This window comes from Salvelinus alpinus, chromosome 6 (genome assembly GCF_045679555.1).
Source record: "Salvelinus alpinus chromosome 6, SLU_Salpinus.1, whole genome shotgun sequence".
NCBI classification, from domain to species: Eukaryota; Metazoa; Chordata; class Actinopteri; order Salmoniformes; family Salmonidae; genus Salvelinus; species Salvelinus alpinus.
This window is the reverse complement of record NC_092091.1, coordinates 92,409,151-92,432,057: the sequence shown is the minus strand read 5'-3', so window position 1 is coordinate 92,432,057 and position 22,907 is coordinate 92,409,151. Positions and strand designations below refer to the sequence as shown.

General features: G+C 39.6%; 1 protein-coding gene across 8 annotated transcripts in view; it reads left to right on the top strand.

The window, feature by feature from the left end:
* LOC139577773 (uncharacterized) overlaps positions 1–22,907 on the top strand; it is a 106,438-nt gene that overhangs the window by 20,284 nt on the left and 63,247 nt on the right. For 6 of the 8 annotated variants that reach the window (XM_071404940.1, XM_071404935.1, XM_071404939.1 and 3 more), the window contains exons 3-4: positions 22,445–22,534; positions 22,688–22,777. The exons of 1 other annotated variant lie outside the window; for it this stretch is intronic. In XM_071404940.1, the coding sequence (XP_071261041.1) occupies positions 22,445–22,534; positions 22,688–22,777 (180 nt within the window). The remainder of the gene's footprint in view (positions 1–22,444; positions 22,535–22,687; positions 22,778–22,907) is intronic. One more of the 8 variants, XM_071404934.1, reaches the window with a different exon arrangement.

Sequence of the window (22,907 nt, the reverse complement as noted above, 5' to 3'; positions counted from 1 at the left end):
GAGTAGGTTTTAAGATGTTAAGACACTGCTCCGAGTAGGTTTTAAGATGTTAAGACACTGCTCAGAGTAGGTTTTAGGATGTTAAAACACTGCTCAGACTAGGTTTTAGGAGGATGTTAAGACACTGCTCAGAGTAGATTTTAGGATGTTAAGACACTGCTCAGAATAGCTTTTAGGATGTTAAGACACTGCTCAGAGTAGGTTTTAGGATGTTAAGACACAGCTCAGAGTAGGTTTCAGGATGTTAAGACACAGCTCAGAGTAGGGTTTAGGATGACGTTAAGACACAGCTAAGAATAGGTTTTAGGATGACGTTAAGACACTGCTCAGACTAGGTTTTAGGAGGATGTTAAGACTGCTCAGAATAGGTTTTAGGAGAATGTTAAGACACTGCTCAGAGTAGATTTTAGGATGTTAAGACACTGCTCAGAATAGCTTTTAGGATGTTAAAACACTGCTCTGAGTAGGTTTTAGGAGGATGTTAAGACACTGCTCAGAGTTGGTTTTAGGGGGATGTTAAGACACTGCTAAGAGTAGGTTTTAGGATGTTAAAACACTGCTCAGAGTAGGTTTTAGGATGTTAAGAGACTGCTTAGGGTGGGTTTTAGGATGTTAAGAAACAGCTCAGAGTAGGTTTCAGGATGATAAGACACTGCTCAGAGTAGGTTTTAGGATGTTAAGACACTGCTCAGAGTAGCTTTTAGAATGCTAAGACACTGCTCCGAGTAGGTTTTAGGATGTTAAGACACAGCTCAGAGTAGATTTTAGGATGTTAAAACTCTGCTCAGACTTTGTTTTAGGATGTTAAGACACTGCTCAGAGTAGGTTTTAGGATGACGTTAAGACACAGCTCAGAATAGCTTTTAGGATGATGTTTAAACACTGCTCAGAGTAGGTTTTATGATGTGAAGACACTGCTCAGAGTAGGTTTTAGGATGACGTTAAGACACTGCTCAGAATAGCTTTTAGGATGATGTTTAAACACTGCTCAGAGTAGTTTTTATGATTTTAAGACACTGCTCAGAGTAGGTTTTAGGATGTTAAAACACTGCTCAGAATAGCTTTTAGGATGATGTTCAGACACTGCTCAGAGTAGGTTTTATGATGTTAAGACACTGCTCAGAGTAGGTTTTAGGATGATGTTTAAACACTGCTCAGAGTAGGTTTTATGATGTTAAGACACTGCTCCGAGTAGATTTTAAGACACTGCTCAGAGTAGGTTTTAGGATGTTAAAACACTGCTCTGAGTAGGTTTTAGGAGGATGTTAAGACACTGCTCAGAGTAGGTTTAAGGATGTTAAGACACAGCTCAGAATAGCTTTTAGGATGATGTTCAGACACTGCTCAGAGTAGGTTTTATGATGTTAAGACACTGCTCAGAGTAGGTTTTATGATGATGTTTAAACACTGCTCAGAGTAGGTTTTATGATGTTAAGACACTGCTCCGAGTAGGTTTTAAGATTTTAAGACACTGCTCAGAGTAGGTTTTAGGATGTTAAAACACTGCTCTGAGTAGGTTTTAGGAGGATGTTAAGACACTGCTCAGAGTTGGTTTTAGGAGGATGTTAAGACACTTCTCAGAGTAGGTTTTAGGATGTTAAGACACTGCTCAGAGTAGATTTTAGGATGTTAAGACACTGCTCAGAATAGCTTTTAGGATGTAAAGACACTGCTCACAGTAGGTTTTAGGATGTTAAGACACTGCTCAGAGTAAGTTTTAGGATGTTAAGACACTGCTCAGAGTAGATTTTAGGATGTTAAGACACTGCTCAGAATAGCTTTTAGGATGTTAAGACACGGCTCACAGTAGGTTTTAGGATGTTAAGACACTGCTCAGAGTAAGTTTTAGGATGTTAAGACACAGCTCAGAGTAGGTTTTAGGATGTTAAGACACAGCTCAGAGTGGGTTTTAGGATGATAAGACACTGCTCAGAGTAGGTTTTAGGATGTTAAGACACTGCTCAGAGTAGCTTTTAGAATGCTAAGACACTGCTCCGAGTAGGTTTTAGGATGTTAAGACACTGCTCAGAGTAGGTTTTAGGATGACGTTAAGACACTGCTCAGAATAGCTTTTAGGATGATGTTTAAACACTGCTCAGAGTAGGTTTCATGATGTTAAGACACTGCTCCGAGTAGGTTTTAAGATGTTAAGACACTGCACAGAGTAGGTTTTAGGATGTTAAGACACTGCTCCGAGTAGGTTTTAAGATGTTAAGACACTGCTCAGAGTAGGTTTTAGGATGTTAAAACACTGCTCAGACTAGGTTTTAGGAGGATGTTAAGACTGCTCAGAATAGGTTTTAGGAGAATGTTAAGACACTGCTCAGAGTAGGTTTTAGGATGTTAAGACACTGCTAAGAGTAGGTTTTAGGATGTTAAAACACTGCTCAGAGTAGGTTTTAGGATGTTAAGAGACTGCTTAGGGTGGGTTTTAGGATGTTAAGAAACAGCTCAGAGTAGGTTTCAGGATGATAAGACACTGCTCAGAGTAGGTTTTAGGATGTTAAGACACTGCTCAGAGTAGTTTTTAGAATGCTAAGACACTGCTCCGAGTAGGTTTTAGGATGTTAAGACACAGCTCAGAGTAGATTTTAGGATGTTAAAACTCTGCTCAGACTTTGTTTTAGGATGTTAAGACACTGCTCAGAGTAGGTTTTAGGATGACGTTAAGACACAGCTCAGAATAGCTTTTAGGATGATGTTTAAACACTGCTCAGAGTAGGTTTTATGATGTGAAGACACTGCTCAGAGTAGGTTTTAGGATGACGTTAAGACACTGCTCAGAATAGCTTTTAGGATGATGTTTAAACACTGCTCAGAGTAGGTTTTATGATTTTAAGACACTGGTCAGAGTAGGTTTTAGGATGTTAAAACACTGCTCTGAGTAGGTTTTAGGAGGATGTTAAGAGACTGCTAAGAGTAGGTTTTAGGATGTGAAGACACTGCTCAGACTAGGTTTTAGGAGGATGTTAAGACTGCTCAGAATAGGTTTTAGGAGAATGTTAAGACACTGCTCAGAGTAGGTTGTAGGATGTTAAGACACTGCTCAGAGTAGATTTTAGGATGTTAAGACACTGCTCAGAATAGCTTTTAGGATGTTAAGACACTGCTCACAGTAGGTTTTAGGATGTGAAGACACTGCTCAGATTAGGTTTAAGGATGATAAGACACTGCTCAGAGTAGGGTTTAGGATGACGTTAAGACACAGCTAAGAATAGGTTTTAGGATGACGTTAAGACACTGCTCAGACTAGGTTTTAGGAGGATGTTAAGACTGCTCAGAATAGGTTTTAGGAGAATGTTAAGACACTGCTCAGAGTAGGTTTTAGGATGTTAAGACACTGCTCAGAGTAGATTTTAGGATGTTAAGACACTGCTCAGAATAGCTTTTAGGATGTTAAAACACTGCTCTGAGTAGGTTTCAGGAGGATGTTAAGACACTGCTCAGAGTTGGTTTTAGGGGGATGTTAAGACACTGCCAAGAGTAGGTTTTAGGATGTTAAAACACTGCTCAGAGTAGGTTTTAGGATGTTAAGACACTGCTCAGAGTAGCTTTTAGAATGCTAAGACACTGCTCCGAGTAGGTTTTAGGATGTTAAGACACAGCTCAGAGTAGATTTTAGGATGTTAAAACTCTGCTCAGACTCTGTTTTAGGATGTTAAGACACTGCTCAGAGTAGGTTTTAGGATGACGTTAAGACACAGCTCAGAATAGCTTTTAGGATGATGTTTAAACACTGCTCAGAGTAGGTTTTATGATGTGAAGACACTGCTCAGAGTAGATTTTAGGATGTTAAGACACTGCTCAGAATAGCTTTTAGGATGTTAAGACACTGCTCACAGTAGGTTTTAGGATGTGAAGACACTGCTCAGATTAGGTTTAAGGATGTTAAGACACTGCTCAGAGTAGGGTTTAGGATGACGTTAAGACACAGCTAAGAATAGGTTTTAGGATGACGTTAAGACACTGCTCAGACTAGGTTTTAGGAGGATGTTAAGACTGCTCAGAATAGGTTTTAGGAGAATGTTAAGACACTGCTCAGAGTAGGTTTTAGGATGTTAAGACACTGCTCAGAGTAGATTTTAGGATGTTAAGACACTGCTCAGAATAGCTTTTAGGATGTTAAAACACTGCTCTGAGTAGGTTTCAGGAGGATGTTAAGACACTGCTCAGAGTTGGTTTTAGGGGGATGTTAAGACACTGCCAAGAGTAGGTTTTAGGATGTTAAAACACTGCTCAGAGTAGGTTTTAGGATGTTAAGACACTGCTCAGAGTAGCTTTTAGAATGCTAAGACACTGCTCCGAGTAGGTTTTAGGATGTTAAGACACAGCTCAGAGTAGATTTTAGGATGTTAAGACACTGATCAGAGTAGGTTTTAGGATGTTAAGAGACTGCTCAGGGTGGGTTTTAGGATGTTAAGACACTGCTCAGAGTAGATTTTAGGATGTTAAGACACTGCTCAGAATAGCTTTTAGGATGTTAAGACACGGCTCACAGTAGGTTTTAGGATGTTAAGACACTGCTCAGAGTAAGTTTTAGGATGTTAAGACACAGCTCAGAGTAGGTTTTAGGATGTTAAGACACTGCTCAGAGTAGGTTTTAGGATGTTAAGAGACTGCTCAGGGTGGGTTTTAGGATGTTAAGACACAGCTCAGAGTAGGTTTCAGGATGTTAAGACACAGCTCAGAGTGGGTTTTAGGATGATAAGACACTGCTCAGAGTAGGTTTTAGGATGTTAAGACACTGCTCAGAGTAGCTTTTAGAATGCTAAGACACTGCTCCGAGTAGGTTTTAGGATGTTAAGACACTGCTCAGAGTAGGTTTTAGGATGACGTTAAGACACTGCTCAGAATAGCTTTTAGGATGATGTTTAAACACTGCTCAGAGTAGGTTTCATGATGTTAAGACACTGCTCCGAGTAGGTTTTAAGATGTTAAGACACTGCACAGAGTAGGTTTTAGGATGTTAAGACACTGCTCCGAGTAGGTTTTAAGATGTTAAGACACTGCTCCGAGTAGGTTTTAAGATGTTAAGACACTGCTCAGAGTAGGTTTTAGGATGTTAAAACACTGCTCAGACTAGGTTTTAGGAGGATGTTAAGACACTGCTCAGAGTAGATTTTAGGATGTTAAGACACTGCTCAGAATAGCTTTTAGGATGTTAAGACACTGCTCAGAGTAGGTTTTAGGATGTTAAGACACAGCTCAGAGTAGGTTTCAGGATGTTAAGACACAGCTCAGAGTAGGGTTTAGGATGACGTTAAGACACAGCTAAGAATAGGTTTTAGGATGACGTTAAGACACTGCTCAGACTAGGTTTTAGGAGGATGTTAAGACTGCTCAGAATAGGTTTTAGGAGAATGTTAAGACACTGCTCAGAGTAGATTTTAGGATGTTAAGACACTGCTCAGAATAGCTTTTAGGATGTTAAAACACTGCTCTGAGTAGGTTTTAGGAGGATGTTAAGACACTGCTCAGAGTTGGTTTTAGGGGGATGTTAAGACACTGCTAAGAGTAGGTTTTAGGATGTTAAAACACTGCTCAGAGTAGGTTTTAGGATGTTAAGAGACTGCTTAGGGTGGGTTTTAGGATGTTAAGAAACAGCTCAGAGTAGGTTTCAGGATGATAAGACACTGCTCAGAGTAGGTTTTAGGATGTTAAGACACTGCTCAGAGTAGCTTTTAGAATGCTAAGACACTGCTCCGAGTAGGTTTTAGGATGTTAAGACACAGCTCAGAGTAGATTTTAGGATGTTAAAACTCTGCTCAGACTTTGTTTTAGGATGTTAAGACACTGCTCAGAGTAGGTTTTAGGATGACGTTAAGACACAGCTCAGAATAGCTTTTAGGATGATGTTTAAACACTGCTCAGAGTAGGTTTTATGATGTGAAGACACTGCTCAGAGTAGGTTTTAGGATGACGTTAAGACACTGCTCAGAATAGCTTTTAGGATGATGTTTAAACACTGCTCAGAGTAGTTTTTATGATTTTAAGACACTGCTCAGAGTAGGTTTTAGGATGTTAACACTGCTCAGAATAGCTTTTAGGATGATGTTCAGACACTGCTCAGAGTAGGTTTTATGATGTTAAGACACTGCTCAGAGTAGGTTTTAGGATGATGTTTAAACACTGCTCAGAGTAGGTTTTATGATGTTAAGACACTGCTCCGAGTAGATTTTAAGACACTGCTCAGAGTAGGTTTTAGGATGTTAAAACACTGCTCTGAGTAGGTTTTAGGAGGATGTTAAGACACTGCTCAGAGTAGGTTTAAGGATGTTAAGACACAGCTCAGAATAGCTTTTAGGATGATGTTCAGACACTGCTCAGAGTAGGTTTTATGATGTTAAGACACTGCTCAGAGTAGGTTTTATGATGATGTTTAAACACTGCTCAGAGTAGGTTTTATGATGTTAAGACACTGCTCCGAGTAGGTTTTAAGATTTTAAGACACTGCTCAGAGTAGGTTTTAGGATGTTAAAACACTGCTCTGAGTAGGTTTTAGGAGGATGTTAAGACACTGCTCAGAGTTGGTTTTAGGAGGATGTTAAGACACTTCTCAGAGTAGGTTTTAGGATGTTAAGACACTGCTCAGAGTAGATTTTAGGATGTTAAGACACTGCTCAGAATAGCTTTTAGGATGTAAAGACACTGCTCACAGTAGGTTTTAGGATGTTAAGACACTGCTCAGAGTAAGTTTTAGGATGTTAAGACACTGCTCAGAGTAGATTTTAGGATGTTAAGACACTGCTCAGAATAGCTTTTAGGATGTTAAGACACGGCTCACAGTAGGTTTTAGGATGTTAAGACACTGCTCAGAGTAAGTTTTAGGATGTTAAGACACAGCTCAGAGTAGGTTTTAGGATGTTAAGACACAGCTCAGAGTGGGTTTTAGGATGATAAGACACTGCTCAGAGTAGGTTTTAGGATGTTAAGACACTGCTCAGAGTAGCTTTTAGAATGCTAAGACACTGCTCCGAGTAGGTTTTAGGATGTTAAGACACTGCTCAGAGTAGGTTTTAGGATGACGTTAAGACACTGCTCAGAATAGCTTTTAGGATGATGTTTAAACACTGCTCAGAGTAGGTTTCATGATGTTAAGACACTGCTCCGAGTAGGTTTTAAGATGTTAAGACACTGCACAGAGTAGGTTTTAGGATGTTAAGACACTGCTCCGAGTAGGTTTTAAGATGTTAAGACACTGCTCAGAGTAGGTTTTAGGATGTTAAAACACTGCTCAGACTAGGTTTTAGGAGGATGTTAAGACTGCTCAGAATAGGTTTTAGGAGAATGTTAAGACACTGCTCAGAGTAGGTTTTAGGATGTTAAGACACTGCTAAGAGTAGGTTTTAGGATGTTAAAACACTGCTCAGAGTAGGTTTTAGGATGTTAAGAGACTGCTTAGGGTGGGTTTTAGGATGTTAAGAAACAGCTCAGAGTAGGTTTCAGGATGATAAGACACTGCTCAGAGTAGGTTTTAGGATGTTAAGACACTGCTCAGAGTAGTTTTTAGAATGCTAAGACACTGCTCCGAGTAGGTTTTAGGATGTTAAGACACAGCTCAGAGTAGATTTTAGGATGTTAAAACTCTGCTCAGACTTTGTTTTAGGATGTTAAGACACTGCTCAGAGTAGGTTTTAGGATGACGTTAAGACACAGCTCAGAATAGCTTTTAGGATGATGTTTAAACACTGCTCAGAGTAGGTTTTATGATGTGAAGACACTGCTCAGAGTAGGTTTTAGGATGACGTTAAGACACTGCTCAGAATAGCTTTTAGGATGATGTTTAAACACTGCTCAGAGTAGGTTTTATGATTTTAAGACACTGGTCAGAGTAGGTTTTAGGATGTTAAAACACTGCTCTGAGTAGGTTTTAGGAGGATGTTAAGACACTGCTCAGAGTTGGTTTTAGGAGGATGTTAAGAGACTGCTAAGAGTAGGTTTTAGGATGTGAAGACACTGCTCAGACTAGGTTTTAGGAGGATGTTAAGACTGCTCAGAATAGGTTTTAGGAGAATGTTAAGACACTGCTCAGAGTAGGTTGTAGGATGTTAAGACACTGCTCAGAGTAGATTTTAGGATGTTAAGACACTGCTCAGAATAGCTTTTAGGATGTTAAGACACTGCTCACAGTAGGTTTTAGGATGTGAAGACACTGCTCAGATTAGGTTTAAGGATGTTAAGACACTGCTCAGAGTAGGGTTTAGGATGACGTTAAGACACAGCTAAGAATAGGTTTTAGGATGACGTTAAGACACTGCTCAGACTAGGTTTTAGGAGGATGTTAAGACTGCTCAGAATAGGTTTTAGGAGAATGTTAAGACACTGCTCAGAGTAGGTTTTAGGATGTTAAGACACTGCTCAGAGTAGATTTTAGGATGTTAAGACACTGCTCAGAATAGCTTTTAGGATGTTAAAACACTGCTCTGAGTAGGTTTCAGGAGGATGTTAAGACACTGCTCAGAGTTGGTTTTAGGGGGATGTTAAGACACTGCCAAGAGTAGGTTTTAGGATGTTAAAACACTGCTCAGAGTAGGTTTTAGGATGTTAAGACACTGCTCAGAGTAGCTTTTAGAATGCTAAGACACTGCTCCGAGTAGGTTTTAGGATGTTAAGACACAGCTCAGAGTAGATTTTAGGATGTTAAAACTCTGCTCAGACTCTGTTTTAGGATGTTAAGACACTGCTCAGAGTAGGTTTTAGGATGACGTTAAGACACAGCTCAGAATAGCTTTTAGGATGATGTTTAAACACTGCTCAGAGTAGGTTTTATGATGTGAAGACACTGCTCAGAGTAGATTTTAGGATGTTAAGACACTGCTCAGAATAGCTTTTAGGATGTTAAGACACTGCTCACAGTAGGTTTTAGGATGTGAAGACACTGCTCAGATTAGGTTTAAGGATGTTAAGACACTGCTCAGAGTAGGGTTTAGGATGACGTTAAGACACAGCTAAGAATAGGTTTTAGGATGACGTTAAGACACTGCTCAGACTAGGTTTTAGGAGGATGTTAAGACTGCTCAGAATAGGTTTTAGGAGAATGTTAAGACACTGCTCAGAGTAGGTTTTAGGATGTTAAGACACTGCTCAGAGTAGATTTTAGGATGTTAAGACACTGCTCAGAATAGCTTTTAGGATGTTAAAACACTGCTCTGAGTAGGTTTCAGGAGGATGTTAAGACACTGCTCAGAGTTGGTTTTAGGGGGATGTTAAGACACTGCCAAGAGTAGGTTTTAGGATGTTAAAACACTGCTCAGAGTAGGTTTTAGGATGTTAAGACACTGCTCAGAGTAGCTTTTAGAATGCTAAGACACTGCTCCGAGTAGGTTTTAGGATGTTAAGACACAGCTCAGAGTAGATTTTAGGATGTTAAAACTCTGCTCAGACTCTGTTTTAGGATGTTAAGACACTGCTCAGAGTAGGTTTTAGGATGACGTTAAGACACAGCTCAGAATAGCTTTTAGGATGATGTTTAAACACTGCTCAGAGTAGGTTTTATGATGTGAAGACACTGCTCAGAGTAGGTTTTAGGATGACGTTAAGACACTGCTCAGAATAGCTTTTAGGATGATGTTTAAACACTGCTCAGAGTAGGTTTTATGATTTTAAGACACTGCTCAGAGTAGGTTTTAGGATGTTAAAACACTGCTCTGAGTAGGTTTTAGGAGGATGTTAAGACACTGCTCAGAGTTGGTTTTAGGAGGATGTTAAGACACTGCTAAGAGTAGGTTTTAGGATGTGAAGACACTGCTCAGACTAGGTTTTAGGAGGATGTTAAGACTGCTCAGAATAGGTTTTAGGAGAATGTTAAGACACTGCTCAGAGTAGGTTGTAGGATGTTAAGACACTGCTCAGAGTAGATTTTAGGATGTTAAGACACTGCTCAGAATAGCTTTTAGGATGTTAAGACACTGCTCACAGTAGGTTTTAGGATGTTAAGACACTGCTCAGATTAGGTTTAAGGATGTTAAGACACTGCTCAGAGTAGGTTTAAGGATGTTAAGACACTGCTCAGAGTAGGTTTTAGGATGTTAAGACACTGCTCAGAGTAGGTTTAAGGATGTTAAGACACCGCTCAGAGTAGGTTTTAGGATGTTAAGACACTACTCCGATTAGGTTTTAGGATGTTAAGACACTACTCCGAGTAGGTTTTAGGATGTTAAGACACTGCTCAGAGTAGGTTTTAGGAGGATGTTAAGACACTGCTAAGAGTAGGTTTTAGGATGTGAAGACACTGCTCAGACTAGGTTTTAGGAGGATGTTAAGACTGCTCAGAATAGGTTTTAGGAGAATGTTAAGACACTGCTCAGAGTAGGTTGTAGGATGTTAAGACACTGCTCAGAGTAGGTTGTAGGATGTTAAGACACTGCTCAGAGTAGATTTTAGGATGTTAAGACACTGCTCAGAATAGCTTTTAGGATGTTAAGACACTGCTCACAGTAGGTTTTAGGATGTGAAGACACTGCTCAGAGTAGGTTTAAGGATGTTAAGACACTGCTCACAGTAGGGTTTAGGATGACGTTAAGACACAGCTAAGAATAGGTTTTAGGATGACGTTAAGACACTGCTCAGACTAGGTTTTAGGAGGATGTTAAGACTGCTCAGAATAGGTTTTAGGAGAATGTTAAGACACTGCTCAGAGTAGGTTTTATGATGTTAAGACACTGCTCCGAGTAGGTTTTAAGATTTTAAGACACTGCTCAGAGTAGGTTTTAGGATGTTAAAACACTGCTCTGAGTAGGTTTTAGGAGGATGTTAAGACACTGCTCAGAGTAGGTTTTAGGATGTTAAGACACTGCTCAGAGTAGATTTTAGGATGTTAAGACACTGCTCAGAATAGCTTTTAGGATGTTAAGACACGGCTCACAGTAGGTTTTAGGATGTTAAGACACTGCTCAGAGTAAGTTTTAGGATGTTAAGACACTGCTCAGAGTAAGTTTTAGGATGTTAAGACACAGCTCAGAGTAGGTTTTAGGATGTTAAGACACTGATCAGAGTAGGTTTTAGGATGTTAAGAGACTGCTCAGGGTGGGTTTTAGGATGTTAAGACACAGCTCAGAGTAGGTTTCAGGATGTTAAGACACAGCTCAGAGTGGGTTTTAGGATGATAAGACACTGCTCAGAGTAGGTTTTAGGATGTTAAGACACTGCTCAGAGTAGCTTTTAGAATGCTAAGACACTGCTCCGAGTAGGTTTTAGGATGTTAAGACACTGCTCAGAGTAGGTTTTAGGATGACGTTAAGACACTGCTCAGAATAGCTTTTAGGATGATGTTTAAACACTGCTCAGAGTAGGTTTCATGATGTTAAGACACTGCTCCGAGTAGGTTTTAAGATGTTAAGACACTGCACAGAGTAGGTTTTAGGATGTTAAGACACTGCTCCGAGTAGGTTTTAAGATGTTAAGACACTGCTCCGAGTAGGTTTTAAGATGTTAAGACACTGCTCAGAGTAGGTTTTAGGATGTTAAAACACTGCTCAGACTAGGTTTTAGGAGGATGTTAAGACACTGCTCAGAGTAGATTTTAGGATGTTAAGACACTGCTCAGAATAGCTTTTAGGATGTTAAGACACTGCTCAGAGTAGGTTTTAGGATGTTAAGACACAGCTCAGAGTAGGTTTCAGGATGTTAAGACACAGCTCAGAGTAGGGTTTAGGATGACGTTAAGACACAGCTAAGAATAGGTTTTAGGATGACGTTAAGACACTGCTCAGACTAGGTTTTAGGAGGATGTTAAGACTGCTCAGAATAGGTTTTAGGAGAATGTTAAGACACTGCTCAGAGTAGATTTTAGGATGTTAAGACACTGCTCAGAATAGCTTTTAGGATGTTAAAACACTGCTCTGAGTAGGTTTTAGGAGGATGTTAAGACACTGCTCAGAGTTGGTTTTAGGGGGATGTTAAGACACTGCTAAGAGTAGGTTTTAGGATGTTAAAACACTGCTCAGAGTAGGTTTTAGGATGTTAAAAGACTGCTTAGGGTGGGTTTTAGGATGTTAAGAAACAGCTCAGAGTAGGTTTCAGGATGATAAGACACTGCTCAGAGTAGGTTTTAGGATGTTAAGACACTGCTCAGAGTAGCTTTTAGAATGCTAAGACACTGCTCCGAGTAGGTTTTAGGATGTTAAGACACAGCTCAGAGTAGATTTTAGGATGTTAAAACTCTGCTCAGACTTTGTTTTAGGATGTTAAGACACTGCTCAGAGTAGGTTTTAGGATGACGTTAAGACACAGCTCAGAATAGCTTTTAGGATGATGTTTAAACACTGCTCAGAGTAGGTTTTATGATGTGAAGACACTGCTCAGAGTAGGTTTTAGGATGACGTTAAGACACTGCTCAGAATAGCTTTTAGGATGATGTTTAAACACTGCTCAGAGTAGTTTTTATGATTTTAAGACACTGCTCAGAGTAGGTTTTAGGATGTTAAAACACTGCTCAGAATAGCTTTTAGGATGATGTTCAGACACTGCTCAGAGTAGGTTTTATGATGTTAAGACACTGCTCAGAGTAGGTTTTAGGATGATGTTTAAACACTGCTCAGAGTAGGTTTTATGATGTTAAGACACTGCTCCGAGTAGATTTTAAGACACTGCTCAGAGTAGGTTTTAGGATGTTAAAACACTGCTCTGAGTAGGTTTTAGGAGGATGTTAAGACACTGCTCAGAGTTGGTTTTAGGAGGATGTTAAGACACTTCTCAGAGTAGGTTTTAGGATGTTAAGACACTGCTCAGAGTAGATTTTAGGATGTTAAGACACTGCTCAGAATAGCTTTTAGGATGTAAAGACACTGCTCACAGTAGGTTTTAGGATGTTAAGACACTGCTCAGAGTAAGTTTTAGGATGTTAAGATTCTGCTCAGAGTAGATTTTAGGATGTTAAGACACTGCTCAGAATAGCTTTTAGGATGTTAAGACACGGCTCACAGTAGGTTTTAGGATGTTAAGACACTGCTCAGAGTAAGTTTTAGGATGTTAAGACACAGCTCAGAGTAGGTTTTAGGATGTTAAGACACAGCTCAGAGTGGGTTTTAGGATGATAAGACACTGCTCAGAGTAGGTTTTAGGATGTTAAGACACTGCTCAGAGTAGCTTTTAGAATGCTAAGACACTGCTCAGAGTAGGTTTTAGGATGACGTTAAGACACTGCTCAGAGTAGGTTTTAGGATGACGTTAAGACACTGCTCAGAATAGCTTTTAGGATGATGTTTAAACACTGCTCCGAGTAGGTTTTAAGATGTTAAGACACTGCTCCGAGTAGGTTTTAGGATGTTAAGACACTGCTCCGAGTAGGTTTTAAGATGTTAAGACACTGCTCAGAGTAGGTTTTAGGATGTTAAAACACTGCTCAGACTAGGTTTTAGGAGGATGTTAAGACTGCTCAGAATAGGTTTTAGGAGAATGTTAAGACACTGCTCAGAGTAGGTTTTAGGATGTTAAGACACTGCTAAGAGTAGGTTTTAGGATGTTAAAACACTGCTCAGAGTAGGTTTTAGGATGTTAAGAGACTGCTTAGGGTGGGTTTTAGGATGTTAAGAAACAGCTCAGAGTAGGTTTCAGGATGATAAGACACTGCTCAGAGTAGGTTTTAGGATGTTAAGACACTGCTCAGAGTAGTTTTTAGAATGCTAAGACACTGCTCCGAGTAGGTTTTAGGATGTTAAGACACAGCTCAGAGTAGATTTTAGGATGTTAAAACTCTGCTCAGACTTTGTTTTAGGATGTTAAGACACTGCTCAGAGTAGGTTTTAGGATGACGTTAAGACACAGCTCAGAATAGCTTTTAGGATGATGTTTAAACACTGCTCAGAGTAGGTTTTATGATGTGAAGACACTGCTCAGAGTAGGTTTTAGGATGACGTTAAGACACTGCTCAGAATAGCTTTTAGGATGATGTTTAAACACTGCTCAGAGTAGGTTTTATGATTTTAAGACACTGGTCAGAGTAGGTTTTAGGATGTTAAAACACTGCTCTGAGTAGGTTTTAGGAGGATGTTAAGACACTGCTCAGAGTTGGTTTTAGGAGGATGTTAAGACACTGCTAAGAGTAGGTTTTAGGATGTGAAGACACTGCTCAGACTAGGTTTTAGGAGGATGTTAAGACTGCTCAGAATAGGTTTTAGGAGAATGTTAAGACACTGCTCAGAGTAGGTTGTAGGATGTTAAGACACTGCTCAGAGTAGATTTTAGGATGTTAAGACACTGCTCAGAATAGCTTTTAGGATGTTAAGACACTGCTCACAGTAGGTTTTAGGATGTGAAGACACTGCTCAGATTAGGTTTAAGGATGTTAAGACACTGCTCAGAGTAGGGTTTAGGATGACGTTAAGACACAGCTAAGAATAGGTTTTAGGATGACGTTAAGACACTGCTCAGACTAGGTTTTAGGAGGATGTTAAGACTGCTCAGAATAGGTTTTAGGAGAATGTTAAGACACTGCTCAGAGTAGGTTTTAGGATGTTAAGACACTGCTCAGAGTAGATTTTAGGATGTTAAGACACTGCTCAGAATAGCTTTTAGGATGTTAAAACACTGCTCTGAGTAGGTTTCAGGAGGATGTTAAGACACTGCTCAGAGTTGGTTTTAGGGGGATGTTAAGACACTGCCAAGAGTAGGTTTTAGGATGTTAAAACACTGCTCAGAGTAGGTTTTAGGATGTTAAGACACTGCTCAGAGTAGCTTTTAGAATGCTAAGACACTGCTCCGAGTAGGTTTTAGGATGTTAAGACACAGCTCAGAGTAGATTTTAGGATGTTAAAACTCTGCTCAGACTCTGTTTTAGGATGTTAAGACACTGCTCAGAGTAGGTTTTAGGATGACGTTAAGACACAGCTCAGAATAGCTTTTAGGATGATGTTTAAACACTGCTCAGAGTAGGTTTTATGATGTGAAGACACTGCTCAGAGTAGATTTTAGGATGTTAAGACACTGCTCAGAATAGCTTTTAGGATGTTAAGACACTGCTCACAGTAGGTTTTAGGATGTGAAGACACTGCTCAGATTAGGTTTAAGGATGTTAAGACACTGCTCAGAGTAGGGTTTAGGATGACGTTAAGACACAGCTAAGAATAGGTTTTAGGATGACGTTAAGACACTGCTCAGACTAGGTTTTAGGAGGATGTTAAGACTGCTCAGACTCTGTTTTAGGATGTTAAGACACTGCTCAGAGTAGGTTTTAGGATGACGTTAAGACACAGCTCAGAATAGCTTTTAGGATGATGTTTAAACACTGCTCAGAGTAGGTTTTATGATGTGAAGACACTGCTCAGAGTAGATTTTAGGATGTTAAGACACTGCTCAGAATAGCTTTTAGGATGTTAAGACACTGCTCACAGTAGGTTTTAGGATGTGAAGACACTGCTCAGATTAGGTTTAAGGATGTTAAGACACTGCTCAGAGTAGGGTTTAGGATGACGTTAAGACACAGCTAAGAATAGTTTTTAGGATGACGTTAAGACACTGCTCAGACTAGGTTTTAGGAGGATGTTAAGACTGCTCAGAATAGGTTTTAGGAGAATGTTAAGACACTGCTCAGAGTAGGTTTTAGGATGTTAAGACACTGCTCAGAGTAGATTTTAGGATGTTAAGACACTGCTCAGAATAGCTTTTAGGATGTTAAAACACTGCTCTGAGTAGGTTTCAGGAGGATGTTAAGACACTGCTCAGAGTTGGTTTTAGGGGGATGTTAAGACACTGCCAAGAGTAGGTTTTAGGATGTTAAAACACTGCTCAGAGTAGGTTTTAGGATGTTAAGACACTGCTCAGAGTAGCTTTTAGAATGCTAAGACACTGCTCCGAGTAGGTTTTAGGATGTTAAGACACAGCTCAGACTCTGTTTTAGGATGTTAAGACACTGCTCAGAGTAGGTTTTAGGATGACGTTAAGACACAGCTCAGAATAGCTTTTAGGATGATGTTTAAACACTGCTCAGAGTAGGTTTTATGATGTGAAGACACTGCTCAGAGTAGGTTTTAGGATGACGTTAAGACACTGCTCAGAATAGCTTTTAGGATGATGTTTAAACACTGCTCAGAGTAGGTTTTATGATTTTAAGACACTGCTCAGAGTAGGTTTTAGGATGTTAAAACACTGCTCTGAGTAGGTTTTAGGAGGATGTTAAGACACTGCTCAGAGTTGGTTTTAGGAGGATGTTAAGACACTGCTAAGAGTAGGTTTTAGGATGTGAAGACACTGCTCAGACTAGGTTTTAGGAGGATGTTAAGACTGCTCAGAATAGGTTTTAGGAGAATGTTAAGACACTGCTCAGATTAGGTTTAAGGATGTTAAGACACTGCTCAGAGTAGGTTTAAGGATGTTAAGACACTGCTCAGAGTAGGTTTTAGGATGTTAAGACACTGCTCAGAGTAGGTTTAAGGATGTTAAGACACTGCTCAGAGTAGGTTTTAGGATGTTAAGACACTACTCCGATTAGGTTTTAGGATGTTAAGACACTACTCAGAGTAGGTTTTAGGATGTTAAAACACTGCTCTGAGTAGGTTTTAGGAGGACGTTAAGACACTGCTCAGAGTTGGTTTTAGGAGGATGTTAAGACACTGCTAAGAGTAGGTTTTAGGATGTGAAGACACTGCTCAGACTAGGTTTTAGGAGGATGTTAAGACTGCTCAGAATAGGTTTTAGGAGAATGTTAAGACACTGCTCAGAGTAGGTTGTAGGATGTTAAGACACTGCTCAGAGTAGGTTGTAGGATGTTAAGACACTGCTCAGAGTAGATTTTAGGATGTTAAGACACTGCTCAGATTAGGTTTAAGGATGTTAAGACACTGCTCAGAGTAGGGTTTAGGATGACGTTAAGACACAGCTAAGAATAGGTTTTAGGATGACGTTAAGACACTGCTCAGACTAGGTTTTAGGAGGATGTTAAGACTGCTCAGAATAGGTTTTAGGAGAATGTTAAGACACTGCTCAGAGTAGGTTTTAGGATGTTAAGACACTGCTCAGAGTAGATTTTAGGATGTTAAGACACTGCTCAGAATAGCTTTTAGGATGTTAAAACACTGCTCTGAGTAGGTTTCAGGAGGATGTTAAGACACTGCTCAGAGTTGGTTTTAGGGGGATGTTAAGACACTGCTAAGAGTAGGTTTTAGGATGTTAAAACACTGCTCAGAGTAGGTTTTAGGATGTTAAGAGACTGCTTAGGGTGGGTTTTAGGATGTTAAGAAACAGCTCAGAGTAGGTTTCAGGATGATAAGACACTGCTCAGAGTAGGTTTTAGGATGTTAAGACACTGCTCAGAGTAGCTTTTAGAATGCTAAGACACTGCTCCGAGTAGGTTTTAGGATGTTAAGACACAGCTCAGAGTAGATTTTAGGATGTTAAAACTCTGCTCAGACTCTGTTTTAGGATGTTAAGACACTGCTCAGAGTAGGTTTTAGGATGACGTTAAGACACAGCTCAGAATAGCTTTTAGGATGATGTTTAAACACTGCTCAGAGTAGGTTTTATGATTTTAAGACACTGCTCAGAGTAGGTTTTAGGATGTTAAAACACTGCTCTGAGTAGGTTTTAGGAGGATGTTTAAACACTGCTCAGAGTAGGTTTTATGATTTTAAGACACTGCTCAGAGTAGGTTTTAGGATGTTAAAACACTGCTCTGAGTAGGTTTTAGGAGGATGTTAAGACACTGCTCAGAGTTGGTTTTAGGAGGATGTTAAGACACTGCTAAGAGTAGGTTTTAGGATGTGAAGACACTGCTCAGACTAGGTTTTAGGAGGATGTTAAGACTGCTCAGAATAGGTTTTAGGAGAATGTTAAGACACTGCTCAGAGTAGGTTGTAGGATGTTAAGACACTGCTCAGAATAGCTTTTAGGATGTTAAGACACTGCGCACAGTAGGTTTTAGGATGTGAAGACACTGCTCAGATTAGGTTTAAGGATGTTAAGACACTGCTCAGAGTAGGTTTAAGGATGTTAAGACACTGCTCAGAGTAGGTTTTAGGATGTTAAGACACTGCTCAGAGTAGGTTTAAGGATGTTAAGACACTGCTCAGAGTAGGTTTTAGGATGTTAAGACACTGCTCAGAGTAGGTTTTAGGAGGATGTTAAGACACTGCTAAGAGTAGGTTTTAGGATGTGAAGACACTGCTCAGAGTAGGTTTTAGGAGGATATTAAGACACTGCTCAGAGTTGGTTTTAGGAGGATGTTAAGAAACTGCTAAGAGTAGGTTTTAGGATGTGAAGACACTGCTCAGACTAGGTTTTAGGAGGATGTTAAGACTGCTCAGAATAGGTTTTAGGAGAATGTTAAGACACTGCTCAGAGTAGGTTGTAGGATGTTAAGACACTGCTCAGAGTAGATTTTAGGATGTTAAGACACTGCTCACTTTTAGGATGTTAAGACACTGCTCACAGTAGGTTTTAGGATGTGAAGACACTGCTCAGAGTAGGTTTAAGGATGTTAAGACACTGCTCAGAGTAGGTTTTAGGATGTTAAGACACTACTCCGATTAGGTTTTAGGATGTTAAGACACTGCTCAGAGTAGGTTTTAGGATGTTAAGACACTGCTCAGAGTAGCTTTTAGGATGATGTTTAAACACTGCTCAGAGTAGGTTTTATGATGTTAAGACACTGCTCCGAGTAGGTTTTAAGATGTTAAAACACTGCTCTGAGTAGGTTTTAGGAGGATGTTAAGATACTGCTCAGAGTTGGTTTTAGGAGGTTGTTAAGACACTGCTAAGAGTAGGTTTTAGGATGTGAAGACACTGCTCAGAGTAGGTTTTAGGAGGATGTTAAGACACTGCTCAGAGTAGGTTTTAGGAGGATGTTTAAACACTGCTCAGAGTAGGTTTTAGGATGTTAAGACACTGCTCAGAGTAGGTTTTAGGATGTTAAGACACTGCTCAGAGTAGGTTTTAGGATGTTAAGACACTGCTCAGAGTAGGTTTTAGGATGTTAAGACACTGCTCAGAGTAGGTTTTAGGATGACGTTAAGACACAGCTCAGAATAGTTTTTAGGATGACGTTAAGACACAGCTCAGAATATGTTTTAGGATGACGTTAAGACACAGCTCAGAATAGGTTTTAGGATGACATTAAGACACAGCTCAGAATATGTTTTAGGATGTTAAGACACTGCTCGGAGTAGGTTTTAGGATGTTAAGACACTGCTCAGAATATGTTTTAGGATGTTAAGACACTGCTCAGAGTAGGTTTTAGGATGTTAAGACACTGCTCAGAGTAGGTTTTAGGATGTTAAGACACTGCTCGGAGTAGGTTTTAGGATGTTAAGACACTGCTCAGAGTAGGTTTTAGGATGTTAAGACACTGCTCAGAGTAGGTTTTAGGATGTTAAGAGACTGCTCAGGGTGGGTTTTAGGATGTTAAGACACAGCTCAGAGTAGGTTTCAGGATGTTAAGACACAGCTCAGAGTGGGTTTTAGGATGTTAAGACACTGCTCAGAGTAGGTTTTAAGATGACGTTAAGACACTGCTCAGAATAGCTTTTAGGAATGTTTAAACACTGCTCAGAGTAGGTTTTATGATGTTAAGACACTGCTCCGAGTAGGTTTTAAGATGTTAAAACACTGCTCAGAGTAGGTTTTAGGATGTTAAGACACTGCTCAGAGTAGGTTTTAGGATGTTAAGACACTGCTCAGAGTAGGTTTTAGGATGTTAAGACACTGCTCAGAGTAGGTTTTAGGATGACGTTAAGACACAGCTCAGAATAGTTTTTAGGATGACGTTAAGACACAGCTCAGAATATGTTTTAGGATGACGTTAAGACACAGCTCAGAATAGCTTTTAGGATGACATTAAGACACAGCTCAGAATATGTTTTAGGATGTTAAGACACAGCTCAGAGTAGGTTTTAGGATGTTAAGACACTCCTCAGAGTAGGTTTTAGGATGCTAAGACACTGCTCAGAGTAGGTTTTAGGATGTTAAGACACTGCTCAGAGTAGGTTTTAGGATATTAAGACACTGCTCGGAGTAGGTTTTAGGATGTTAAGACACTGCTCAGAGTAGGTTTTAGGATGTTAAGACACTGCTCAGAGTAGGTTTTAGGATGTTAAGAGACTGCTCAGGGTGGGTTTTAGGATGTTAAGACACAGCTCAGAGTAGGTTTCAGGATGTTAAGACACAGCTCAGAGTGGGTTTTAGGATGTTAAGACACTGCTCAGAGTAGGTTTTAAGATGACGTTAAGACACTGCTCAGAATAGCTTTTAGGAATGTTTAAACACTGCTCAGAGTAGGTTTTATGATGTTAAGACACTGCTCCGAGTAGGTTTTAAGATGTTAAAACACTGCTCAGAGTAGGTTTTAGGATGTCAAGACACATCTCAGAGTAGGTTTCAGGATGTTAAGACACTGCTCAGAGTAGGTTTTAGGATGTCAAGACACATCTCAGAGTAGGGTTTAGGATGACGTTAAGACACAGCTCAGAATAGGTTTTAGGATGACGTTAAGACACAGCTCAGAATAGGTTTTAGGATGTTAAGACACTGCTCCAAGCAGGTTTTAGGATGTTAAGACACTGCTCAGAGTAGGTTTAAGGATGTTAAGACACTGCTCAGAGTAGGTTTTAGGATGTGAAGACACTGCTCAGAGTAGGTTTTAGGATGTTAAGACACTGCTCAGAGTAGGTTTTAGGATGTCAAGACACATCTCAGAGTAGGTTTCAGGATGTTAAGACACAGCTCAGAGTAGGGTTTAGGATGACGTTAAGACACAGCTCAGAATAGGTTTTAGGATGACGTTAAGACACTGCTCAGAGTAGGTTTTAGGATGTGAAGACACTGCTCAGAGTAGGTTTTAGGATGTTAAGACACTGCTCAGAGTAGGTTTTAGGATGTCAAGACACATCTCAGAGTAGGTTTCAGGATGTTAAGACACAGCTCAGAGTAGGGTTTAGGATGACGTTAAGACACAGCTCAGAATAGGTTTTAGGATGACGTTAAGACACAGCTCAGAATAGGTTTTAGGATGTTAAGACACTGCTCCAAGCAGGTTTTAGGATGTTAAGACACTGCTCAGAGTAGTTTTTAGGATGTTAAGACACTGCTCAGAGTAGGTTTAAGGATGTTAAGACACTGCTCAGAGTAGGTTTTAGGATGATGTTCAGACACTGCTCAGAGTAGGTTTTAGGATGACGTTCAGACACTGCTCAGAGTAGGTTTTAGGATGACGTTAAGACACTGCTCAGAATAGGTTTTAGGATGACGTTAAGACACTGCTCAGAATAGGTTTTAGGATGACGTTAAGACACAGCTCAGAATAGGTTTTAGGATAACGTTAAGACACTGCTCAGAGTAGGTTTTAGGATGTTAAGACACTGCTCAGAGTAGGTTTTAGGATGTTAAGACACTGCTCAGATTAGGTTTTAGGATGTTAAAACACTGCTCAGATCAGCTTTTAGGATGATGTTTAAACACTGCTCAAAGTAGGTTTTAGGATGTTAAGACACTGCTCAGAGTAAATTTTAGGATGTTAAGACACTGCTCAGACATTCTCAGAGCCAGGAGTTAAATGAACTCCTAAAAGTTTCTCAGCTGATAATCAGGACAGTTTGAGGTACTGCAAAGGAAAGATTGTGATGACGCTCATTGACTGGTTATTCCCCATCATTTGCATCAATCACGATGAGGCATCGCCAGCGGTGAACTCTACAGCTTCAGACAACCACAGTGAATGTGACTGGACATCAAATGTTGTTTGATTTCATTTTCACCTGACACGATCACTTTGCCTACTCTTAATTATTGTCTAATATGTTTCCATGCGTAACCTTTTTTTTAACCAATTCTGATAGTTGTTAAAAGCGGAATTTTGACAATATTACCGTTATGTCACTCCCGTTTAGCAACTCTCAATTGCTTTGGTACAGTAGGCATCAAGTCACTTGCCGATTTTAATATTGAGTACAACATTTGAAAGGTCTATCATTTTCATCAAACACAATCAAAGTTAACATAAATATGCCTTCATTTGCCTAATGTAGACATATTTTTTAACATTGCGATGTTGCACTCCAAATGGATAACTTGAAGTCACATGATGTAGGTAATTCAATAATCCAAGGAAAAAGGTGTTTATTTATCAGCCTAGTTGTTATAAGTATTTAGGCATATCATATGAAATAGGCATCATGTGAAATCATTGTCAAATAGAAATAACAATATTTTTATGTTTCTGTCCATATAGAATTATACAAATATATATGTTTCTGTATAGAATTATACAAATATATATGTTTCTGTCCGTATAGAATTATACAAATATTTATGTTTCTGTCCATATAGAATTATACAAATATTTATGTTTCTGTCCGTATAGAAATATCTAAATATGTAGGTTTCTGTCTGTTTTATAAACATACAAATTTTGGATATTTCTATACGGACAGAAACACAAAAACAGTCAACATGAAAGATGGATAGTTATTAAATTCTGCAAATTCACACACTGACAACACCCTTCTTGATCTTTCCACAGTGGTAATCAGGAGAGGGTGGGGTCTCCGTGTCTGTCCATGAAGAGTGATTGGTCCATGGACAGGCCCATTATGTTTGGAAAAGATGCCAGGTAAGTGAAGAACCTGACATAGAAATAACAGCCAATCACCTGATAGAAGATTAGTGTTCTACAAACAATGATGAATAAGTAATTGTGGTTCAAAATGAAAGAAAGAACAGCATTTATCATTCATAAACAAAACCCTCCTTGATGTTTCCACAGTGGTAAACAGGAGAGGGTGGGGTCTCCGTGTCTGTCCATGAAGAGTGATTGGTCCATGGACAGGCCCATTAAGTTTGGAAAAGATGCCAGGTAAGTGAAAAACAGTTTCCACATTCCTGTAAATCTTGTAGGTTAGCTCCTGTATATTCAGTCTTTAAAACAGCTTCCACATTCCTGTAAATCTTGTAGGTTAGCTCCTGTATTATAGTCTTTAAAACAG